General features: G+C 49.3%; 1 protein-coding gene across 5 annotated transcripts in view; it reads left to right on the top strand.

The window, feature by feature from the left end:
- Nucleotides 1-10,883, top strand: part of Ulk4 (unc-51 like kinase 4) — a 296,222-nt gene that overhangs the window by 154,333 nt on the left and 131,006 nt on the right. The window contains exon 33 of one of the 5 annotated variants that reach the window (XM_087905137.1): nucleotides 22-4,802. The exons of the other annotated variants lie outside the window; for them this stretch is intronic. Coding sequence (XP_087761263.1) covers nucleotides 22-29 — 8 coding nt within the window. The 3' untranslated portion in view covers nucleotides 30-4,802. Of the gene's footprint in view, nucleotides 1-21; nucleotides 4,803-10,883 lie in introns of those variants that run through there. 5 annotated transcript variants of the gene reach the window in all.

Here is a 10,883-nt window from a genome sequence, read left to right on the forward strand (position 1 = left end):
GCCACCTTGCTTTCCCAGCAGAGCTGTGAGGGCAATGGGTCTACACGACACGGCGCAGTGCACCAAAGCAGAGTACCTCCGAAGAGTCGTCCAGAGAAATCCTTTGTCTTCGATGGTTCATGGAGTACTAGAAATCAAAACACTGATGTTTTATTTTTGGTCAGGTTTATATTAATCTTTCTAAATCAGTGTTTACTCAAGAGACCAGAAAATCACTGCAAGAGTGTTTGTGTTTGTAAGAATAAAGAAACCACACACGTGACAACCTTCTTATCCTCCTTTAGGATAGCATCCAAAGCTGTGTGTGTGGCATGTGCCTGTCACCCCAGCACTTAGGAGGTGAAGGCGGGAGAATCAGCTGCATAGTGAGTCCCAGGCTAGCAGACCTGTTATCAGGAGACATAATAAGCTCACTTGGGGGTTGGGGGACACAAACAGCCTTTGCCAGGTGGCTTTGGCTGGCCTCTAGCCTGCAGCAATCCTCCTGCCTCAGTCTCTTTAGTTCTGGGATTTCAGACTGGCCACCAGACCTGGTTTAGTCTAATTTTAAAAAATTGTTTTATTTTTAATTACGTGCATGTTCATCTGTCTGTCTGTTGGTATGTACACATAAGTACAGGTGCCTTTGTATGTCAGAGGCACCGACTCCCCTGGAGCTGAAGTTAAAGGTGATTGTGAACTGCCTAGTGTGGGTACTGGGAGCTGAACTCAGGTTCCCCGAAAGAGCAAAACATGGCTCTAGCCACTGAGCCATCTCCAGGCCCTACTGTAGCGAGTAACTGTTATGCACGTGTTTAACCTGGTGGCGGCGCTATAGTAGACAGCTGTAGTTGTTTTCCAACTGGTCTCCAAGGGCAGGTAAGGTTGTTCTTTGGTGGTTAGTGAAATCTGAGAAAATCCTTTAGTGTTCTAAAATGTGTTCTCTGGAAGTTTCTAGAAGTCTTCACTATGCAGATGCATTAAACATTTAATCATCCAGACTGGGACAGTTCTCCTTAGACCTGTGCAGAAGCAGCACACTCTGAGAGAGCAGAGTGTCTCCACAGCTGCGTGCAAGCACAGATACTGTGTCCAGGCTCTCTGGCAGTGAACTGGCCGAGCAGCAAGGGCTGGTGTGAAGACTGCTCGCATTCACATCTCAGCCCTGCTACCATCACTGTCTACTTAGTGTCTGCGCCTCTGTTTTCTCACCTCTGCAATGGACACAGTGACAACAAACCCACCACCTGGAGGGTTAAGCCGTTTGATGGGCGTGAACCACTGCAAAGGGCCGGCACATAGAGAACCCAATAGAAACAATCACTTTTCCATAAACTGACCAGGCTCCCCAAGGAGCATTCATACCTCCCTCTGAGAGGGAGCCTGACATTTCCTGGACCAGCCTTTCTGGAACCCTGTTGGCATGGAAACAGGCTGAAGAGCCGTGGGCGTGGTGCATGTGCCAGGCACTGCATGCGAGGCAGTGCCCACAGGCAGAGTGGACAAGATCAACTGTGGCTCCTGCCACCCCCAAACCCATCCCTACCTGTGTCCCTGCCTCTCACCTGTTATTTTCAGGGACTCTTTGTTGTGGTCTCAGCCCTTCCTCCTCCCAGGCTGAAGGACTTCCCACTTGGTCTCCATTTCGTACTCAGTCCCTGGGTACTCTGCAGTTCAAGGGAGACTAGATGGCAGGAAGAGCCATCTGGGGACTTGTGGCACCTGCTGTTCACCTCTGCTCTGCTCTGAGGTGCTTGTTTGGCCATTGGCTTGTTTCCAGGGTCTGTCCCAGGCATCGCTATGAAAACCTGTTCAATGGAATGAGTTTTGAAAGAAGGAAGGAGACAGTTGGAGAAGAGAGGTAGCGTTTGGATAATGGTAACCCTTTATCTCCCAGCCAATACCTCACCTCTAACACTGGTGAGATGTTCTCATATTCTGTGCAGTCCGCCCACTTGGTGTGTGCAGGTGTGCATCCCCCCCCCCCCCCCGCGCTACCCTCCTCAGCTGTGACGCACCTCCTCCCTACTGGGTACAGTTGTCGAGCACCTACTATGTGTAAGATGTCGTGCATTTTGAAGCTTGAAGACCATCATGGTTGATAACATCTGCCATGTTCCTCTAATTGACCCTTCTCTCCAAGTTTTATCAGTTTTATTACCCGGCTGGCTGGAAGGTTACCTGCCCATCCGTGTTTGGGGACAGTGGTCGCATCTCCCTCTTTCATTCTGTCTGTTTATTTTGAAGTGGCAACAGCAACCTGTCAATCAACAAACTGTGCTCTCTTCTTTATTACTTGATGACATTTGAGTGGCTTCCTACCAAAGCCCACTTCCTCAGGGTTCAGCCAGGTTCTTTGGGTCCCCAGTGATCTAAATAGCAAAGCTATTTTGCCAGCCACCCAAAAGTTTTTCAGTAAAGGACATTTAACAAGCTTCCTCTTTCCTCTTCCATTCTTTTTTTAAAATTTGAGACAAGGTCTCGCTGTACAGCTCTGGCTGTCCTGGAACTCAGTGAACTCACTATGTAGATGAGACTGGCCTTGAACTCAGAGAGATCCATTTGCCTTTGCCTCCTGAGTGCTGAGATCAAAGGGATGTCCCATGGTACCTGGCCTGTAATAGATTCTGAAACATGAGAATTGGCAAGGGAAATCCTTAACAGAATGGGATCACGGGGTGGGAGATCCCAAGCAGGTGTGCCTTTGGTGGGTTCCCAGGAGCTACCGAAAGGCCCATCATTTGAAGCTGTCTTCCCTCAGAGATGGCATGTATCCACGAGTTGAGGAAACATGTGAGATGCTCACATGCACATGCGAGAAGACAGCATGGTCTGGCAGGTGAAGTTGGTTTGAATCTGATATCTGTAGCTTTATCCATGAGATGCTCCAGAGTCTCATCCTCTAGAGATAAAGGCGCCACTTCCCAGGGTTTGTTTTGAAAGTTAAATGATAATATATGTAAATTTTTATGCATAATCACTGAAATTAGCATAACTATTTAAAGGTAAGTAGTAAAAGCCAGTGAGCCTGTAAGTTTGACATCTGACCACGTGAAGATCACGAGGAGGCGGGAAGGGAAGCCGCAGCTGAGTGACTCGGGAGACAGTGTCATCTCCAGTCCTAGTTGGGTGAGCCTTCACCAGCCCTCAGGGAGCAGCCAGTGCATGGAGCCCTGTTGTTGATAAGTGGAAAATGACTCATTTCAAAGCGAGTGACTGCAGGATTCTGAACATAAGGATAGTTCCATTAGGAGGTGATAATTTAAGAGGAAAGGCTTCATCAGGCAGATCTGGGACTACGTGTAAAGGCACTGATAGAGGTGAGGCCCAGGATGCAGAACCACGGACTCCTTTCTCACTACTGGACTGAATTTCTGCACAGAGGACTCTGTCTTCATCACAGCTTGTGGAGAAGATGAGCCGCACTTCCGGTGGACTAGCCCGACAGATGCTGCGGTCGTGTTCGTTCATTTAATGGTAATTTAGTTAGCACTCCTGCTCCGGGGGTGACTTTCTGCTTCACTGTATCTGCTGCTGTGCTTTATGGTCCATCATTTTCCAGGGTCTTAGACTCCCTTGCACTTGTCAGTGGAAGAGGAAAGAAGGTATCATTCTATTTCAGCAGAGGAATAAATGTCTGCAAACCAAGTGTTTGAAGAGAAACTAATATCCATAATATATAAAGAACATCCTCAACTCAATGATGGGGAAACGTACAGCCTAATTCACAAATAAGTAGATTTGAATAGATATTTCCTCCAAAGAGGATGCACAAGTAACAAAGCCTCATGAGTAGCAGCCCAGCATCCACACCCCTCACATACTGCAGTGGCAAATGTGACTGTCGGGAATTAATAACAGGTGGTGAGGATGCGGGGAGAGGGAAGCCTTGGGCTTGACAGCAGGACAGAAGATGCCTCAGGCCCCGTGTGTGGCTCCTCTTAACATCAGACACAGATTTGGCAGTTCTAGTCCAGTAGTAAAAGCAAAGGTCTGAAAGCAAGTTGGGGTGCAGTGGTATAAGCTTGTAATTCCAGCACTCTGGAGACTCCAGAGGAGGGTCCCAAACGGCCTCAGAAAGCCAAAGGCTGAGCGTGGAGTTTGCTGGTAGAATTTTTGCTGTGCTTACACAAGAACCTGGTTCTTCTGCTGAAGCACGTGAAGGAGCCATCCTGTAGGCCCAAAGCTGCAGGATCTCCACGACACAGAGTCTCCGTAAGGGCCCAACATTGACAGTGTAACAGAAAGCAGAGGCCTCAAACCAGACCAGTGACTCTTTGCATGAACACTTGCAAGTAAAGATATATGGATGAAAGGGTTTACTGTGTGACTCACTGTGTCACATGGCTTCCATGATGAGATTTTCTTTTTTTATTCTCTTAAATTTTATTTTGTTTTATGGGGTGATGCAGGAGAGTTGTCTGTATTCTGTCAATCATATTTTAATAATACGCTGATTGGCCAGGCAGGCAGTATAGGCGGGAAAACCAGACAGGAAGTAGAGGTGATGCAATGAGAACAGGAGAATTCTGGGAAGCAGGGAGGTTCCTCTGGCACTCCTGCGCAGATCACCGAAGAGGCAGCATGTAACTTGCCCAGCTGAGAAAGGTACGGAGCCATGTAAGGCTAACATCGATTAGAATAATGGGTTAAGATAAGTTATAAGAGCTAATAAGTAGCCTGACCTAATGGGCCAATCAGTTTATAACCTAATGTAGACTCTGTGTTATTTTCTTTGGGGTTTGCCGGTTGTGGGGTACTGGGCGAGACAGAAACCCCAACAAGCCGGCCCCTCGTGTTACAATGGGGCAGGGGTTGCAAGGGCCGAGGGTGGATATGCAGGAATGGGAAATGAATGGGGTCGAGATGTGTGATGTGAAAGACAAAAAGAATAAAAAGAAAGTTAAAAAAGAAACAAACCTGGTTCTATGCTGTGGGACAATGATCTTGTACCCTGTCACTTGTATTGTTTTAATAAAATGCTGATTGGCCAGTAGCTAGGCAAGAAATGTAGGCCACCTGACCAGGCAGGAAGTAGAGGTGGGGTGACCAGACAAGAGAATTCTGGGAAGAGGAGAGTCAGTCTGCAGTCATCACCCAGACACACAGGAAACAAGATGAGACTGCCTCGCTGATAAGAGGTGCCAAGCCATGTGACTAACATAAACAAGAATAATGGGCTAATTTAAGATGTAAGAATTAATAAGAAGCCTGAGCTAATAGGTCAACCCATTTATAATTAATGTAGGCCTCTGTGTGTTTCTTTGGGACTGAACGGCTGAGGGACCAGGCGGGACAGAAACCTCTGTCAACAGTTCTATCCCCAGCAGTAGTGGGGGCACACGGGCGGGGGTGGGGGGGAGAACTGAGAGATGATGAATAATAATGATAATAAAGTCTGTTCCAATGTTGTCCACGGAACCACAAGGGGAGGACATTCTTGTCTTTCCAGATACAAAGAGACCAAAGACACAAACATCATACACACCGTGAAGTACTGGTCATTAAAGGGAGGACAGTAGCTCTACAGCTGAACCTTCAGAGCATTTCTGTCAGAGTCCGTGTGGTGGCTCAGGCCTGCATTCCCAAATCTCAGGAGACAAACTGAGATTGCGTGGGGATCTGCAGAGGCCAGGGAGACAGTTCTAGAAGTGGGTGTGGTGGTTAGGACCTCCTCTGTGTACCTGATGCCTCTGAAGTATGCATTTAAATTCTGCTGAGATCTCAGGTTCTGATTTCTGGATGTTTTACCACAACTGGGAAAAGTAACCATGGGGAAGCGACCCACGTAGCTCTGGTCTCACTGGCCAGGGGGAAGGCAGTGGTCAGTGTTGAGCTGGCTGGGCAACCGGGTCCTGGCAGCAGCTCATGCATGCAGAGAAAAGCATGGGCAGTTTGTGAACAGTGCCAGGACCACCAAGACCAAATTTAAAGGTCCCTTCGATCTGTGTGCTCCTTGTGTGGCCGCATATCATTGCAAGGCCTCTCTGAAAAGCCTGCTGCTGGTGCCGCTCAGACCAGCGGAGGGAAGCAGAAGAGTCCCTTCTGGGACTGAAAGCAAAGGGTGAAATGTCTGCCTGTTACTTTTATTTTTTACTGATTGGGATTTTTTTTCTTTTTTAGTGTGTAGAATAATTGGTTTCATTGTAATGTTTCCTTTCTACCTTATCCCTGTGTATGTGTTGGTTCATTCGCGTGGAGGTCAGAGGGCAACCTGCAGGAGCTGATTGGTTCCTTCCTCCTGCCACGGAGGTGCTGGGGATTGAACCAGGTTGTCGGGCTGATGGCTGCGCCTTCACCTGGGTCATCCTGCATCTCATCCACGTGAACATGTGTGTAGCTTCACATTGTTCAAATGTTTGTTCCATGTGTCATGTGTCTCATTTTGAGAACATTTACCGACCCTGACTCTCTCTTCCCCACCCCCCCCCCTGCATTCTTGTGGGCGTGGGCATCAGTGATCTTCCCTGCGGCTCCTGTCCTGAGAGAGGCAGTGGGCAGGTGACTGGCGGAGCACAGGGGGGCAGGCTCACATCTGCCTGTGCACACAGGGGGACAGGCTCACATCTGCTTGTGTGCACAGCGGGTACAGGCTCACATCTGCTTGTGCACACAGCGGGTACAGGCTCACATCTGCCTGTGCATACGGGGGGACAGGCTCACGTCTGCCTGTGCGCACAGGGGCGTCTGCAGGCTCACATCTGCCTGTGCTATGGGGTAGGATGTGGGGTCAGGCTTGAGTGGCTCCAGAAGGCTGGGCCCTGTTGTGTCTTGTGGTTGTGTTTTTTTTTCCTTTGTTGTTGTTGTTGTTGTTTGAATTTTTCCTTTGGTGTATGCAGAACATCAGTTTCAGCCTCCCACACCCCTGTGAACACTAAAGCTCACAGCTTCTCGGGTAGGATGGCAATCAGTCTGCATGGGGCTTTCCTGGACATCTCAGATCCCCTGGGAGTTCCTGTCACAAGAGCAATGTCGCAGAAGTGAGGTCCCAACTTCTACTGGAAGTCCCCAGGCAGCTACTTCATGTTCAACAGGCTGGAGGCGGGAGGACATGGAGGTCAGCTCTGGGCCTGGGGACGCACTGCCCTCTGACTAGCGGAAAGGCTGGCCTTTGGCTTCAGAGCTCTGGAGCTGTGAGGTGCAGACTTCGGCTTGCACTTGTTTACTGAAGAGCAGGGGAGAAGTTAATGGGAGGGAAGCGGGCTATTAAGATGTAAATCGTTTGTGTGTAAGAGCTTTTCTGATGTGCAGGCACATTCCCTTTTATTCCCTTCTGTCGAGGCTGCCATGTTCGGGGGAACTAAGATGGAAAATGTGGAAGCAAGCAGGTTAGACTCACAAAAAAAGCGGCCAGCAGCATCTGTCTCTCTCCTCTGATGGAGTCAGCGCTGCAGAGCTCTCTGGTGCCGCCTCTTTTATATCCTTAGAGGGAAAACAATTCTCACGCGGGCGGCAGTTACCACAGCTCATTGCTGCAGGATTCAGCAAGCACGGCATTAAAGTGAAGATGGTTATTAATGGGATTAAAACAGTAATAAAACTTTATGTAGGCATTTAATAACTCCTCCACATACCATGAAACAAGGCTAAGCCTTACCCTTCACGGGTGAAGTGTGCTATCAGTCTTGGGGTCCACTGCTCTGACTTCTGGATGAATGTCAGGAGATCACTTAGACTTGTGATGTCTTCCTGCGCGTTTTATTGTAAAACCCCCAGCATCCCAAACACTTAAGAGGTGAGACCCCAGAGAGCAAGGATCTAGATGAACGCTTTTAGTAAAGAATGAAACACAGCCCCCCTCCCCACAGACATTTGCAGATACGTAAACCCAGGACTGGCAGGCAGTGGGAGTACTTGTCTACCTGGGCACTGAACCGTGAGCTGAAACCAGTTTCTTCTCTTACACGTCTCAGTTACCCGCAAATAGCCAAGTGCACACAGGCAGCTCTTCTCAACTTCATGAGCTCTTCCCCGTGACTGGGCTTTGCTGGGCATTTGGAGTCCCCTTCCTCCCATAGCTTCTGCCTGTCTCTGTACCTTGCCTGGAAGATTCCGTTGTCCGCACGGGTTTGTTTTCTTCACTTTTATTGAACAGACCATTTGCTTTGCTTCACTCTTTAAAAAGTCTTTGTGTATTTAAACCTGCGCTTTCATGGGTGTGCAAATGCATGCATGGAGGTTGGGCAACAGTCTCTGGCGTTGGGCCCACTTCCCACCTTGCTGTTTGCCACTGTGAAGGCTGGGCCAGCTGGCCCAGTAAGCTTCTGGCGATTCCCCTGCCTCAGCCTCCTGTCTCACCAACAGAGTGCTGGGGTGACAGGCAGGGGCTCTGTCCTGGCTTTCATGTGGGCTCGGGGGATCCAAACCCAGGTTTTCATCCTGTGTGGCAGGTGTCTTGTCCTCGGCGTGAACAAACTGTCTCTGCGTCACGGAAACCTGGAGCCACAGTAGTTTTGTTTTGTTTTGTTTTGTTTGGTTGTTTTTGTTTTTTTGAAGCTCTTCATTATTCAGACGACAAAAGGTGGAAAATGGGGACCAGATGCTCTCTCAGAACCCTGAGCTCTCACCAGGAAGGACCTGAGAGGATCAGCTATGTGGAGGCCTGGCCCAGGCCCCTTCTCTCCTTATGCTGTCTCCAAGGCCAGTGCTTAGCCACCCAGGCACCCCTGGGCGTTCTGTTCCACCTCCAGTCTGGCCCCAGCCTTTGCTTTAGTCTTTGAGAAGTGGATGGAACCTTCCTGTGAAGGCTCATGTTGAGTGATAACGGCTGCTCCTTAGCTCTTGGTATGTTTGGAGATGAATAACATGTTAAACATACACACCTGTGTAACATGAGGGGCCGCCTTGTTGGGGGTATCTGTCCCGCCCGGTACCCCAACAGCCGGCAAATCCCAAAGAGAAACTACATACAGGACTCCATAAGGTTATAAACTGATTGGCCCATTAGGTCAGGCTTCTTGTTAACTCTTATAACTTATATTAACCCATTATTCTCATCTATGTTAGCCATAATGGCTCCGTACCTTTCTCAGCTTGGCAAGTTACATGCTGCCTCTTCAGTGGTCTGAGCAGGAGTGGCAAGGGAGGTTCTGCTTCCAGAATATTCCCAGTCTCTTTGCTCCACCCCTACTTCCTGTCTGGCTTTCCTGCCTATACTGCCTGCCTGGCCAATCAGCGTTTTATTAAAATATGATTGACAGAATACAGATAATTCTCCCACACCACACCTGCCTAGTTTCCAGAAAAGTCCTTTGTATGCAGAGAATGAAGTCCGCTAATGTACTGTGAGCCTACGGTCCCTGAGAAAGCTGCACCCGCTGAGGCTCTGCAGACTGGCTGACCAGCTGCACGATTGCCGGGAGCTGGAACATTGCTGATGGTTGTGGTTTGAATAGGAAACGTTCCCCACAGGTTCATGTGTTTGAACACTTGGTCCCCAGCTGGTGGTGCTGTTTGGGAAGACTGTGGATCCTTTAGGAGGCAGAGCCTTGCTGGTGGATGAAAGTCATTAGGGCTGGGGTTCGAGACTTTGTAGGCTGGCCTTCTTGAGTGCAGATGAAATGTGATCTTTCTGCTTTCCGGCTGCTAGGCCAGCCTCAGTCCTGCAGTCAAGCCTTCCCTGCCTGGAGGGACTGTAAGCCAAGATAACCCCGTTCCCTGCCAAGTTGCCTTTGTCAGGGTATTTTTATCACCGTAACAGAAACGTAAATACCACACAGACCAAGAATCAGAACCTTTGTGGGCTACTGCTAGCTCCTTTACTGGACACGTAGAAAACCATTGAGGGCTACCGCTAACTCCTTCACTGGGCACATAGAGAACCATCGTGGGCTACCGCTAACTCCTTCACTGGGCACATAGAGAACCATCGTGGGCTACCGCTAACTCCTTCACTGGGCACATAGAGAACCATCGTGGGCTACCGCTAACTCCTTCACTGGGCACGCAGTTTTCTGATCATGGCAGAATATCAGACAGAATGACAGAAGGAAGGTTTGTTTGGCTCACGGTTTAAGGGCACAGGTCTGTCACAGCAGATGGCATGGAGCTGGCAGTACAGGCAGCTGGTCAAATGGCACCAGCGGTCTGGAAGCAGAGAAATGACGCAGGGCTCAGCTCACTTTCTCTTCTGCTCACTGTGGACCCAGCCCATGGGATGGTGCTCCTTATACTTATGGTGTGGGCCATTCTACCTTGTCAGTCTAGAGCAGCGGCTCTCAACCTTCCTAGTGCTGAGACCCTTCAGTACAGCTCATGTTGTGGACCCCCAGCTGTTGAATTGTAATATAAATATCTGATATGTTCAACCTCCAAAGGGTGACAGTCCACAGGCTGGAAACTACCGGTCTAGAGAATCCCTCAGGGATGCGCCCAGTCGTGGGAAGCTGGCAGTCCAGGATGACCGTCGCAGATCCATCTGGTTAAAACTGTTGGTAAGGTCTGAGTCATTGTGAGGTCTCTAGACTCCACCAACTCAAACGTAAGACTTCATTAGACCCAGAACTCCCAGTGGAGAGTCCCAGTTGTGCCATAACCCACCCAGCTGATGGCTCCAGCAATGTGCTTGTGTAGCTGAGGGGACTGATTTGTGACTTTCATCCCTTTGTCATTTGACTATGCTGGCTGGTGTGACCTCTTCCACAGCAGGGCCTGTCACCAGAGCAGCCCAAACTCAAGGTCCCTCATCTTACCTCAGGGCAACCCACACTCATTTCCTTTGAAGAAGCAGTGCTTAGGTTAAGAGTGGACACCCTTCTGGGGTTGTCCTTAGTTCCTCCCTCTCACCATTGCACGCTCAGCTGCAGACTCGCTCTGGTGCCCTGGCAGGGGATACAACGGGACCTGAATACCTGTCTCCAAGGTAGACTACAGAAATACAGACAAATGGAGGATTTGTTATGCTT

The sequence above is a fragment of the Myodes glareolus genome, chromosome 4, assembly GCF_982192425.1.
Source record: "Myodes glareolus chromosome 4, mMyoGla1.1, whole genome shotgun sequence".
NCBI lineage: Eukaryota > Metazoa > Chordata > Mammalia > Rodentia > Cricetidae > Myodes > Myodes glareolus.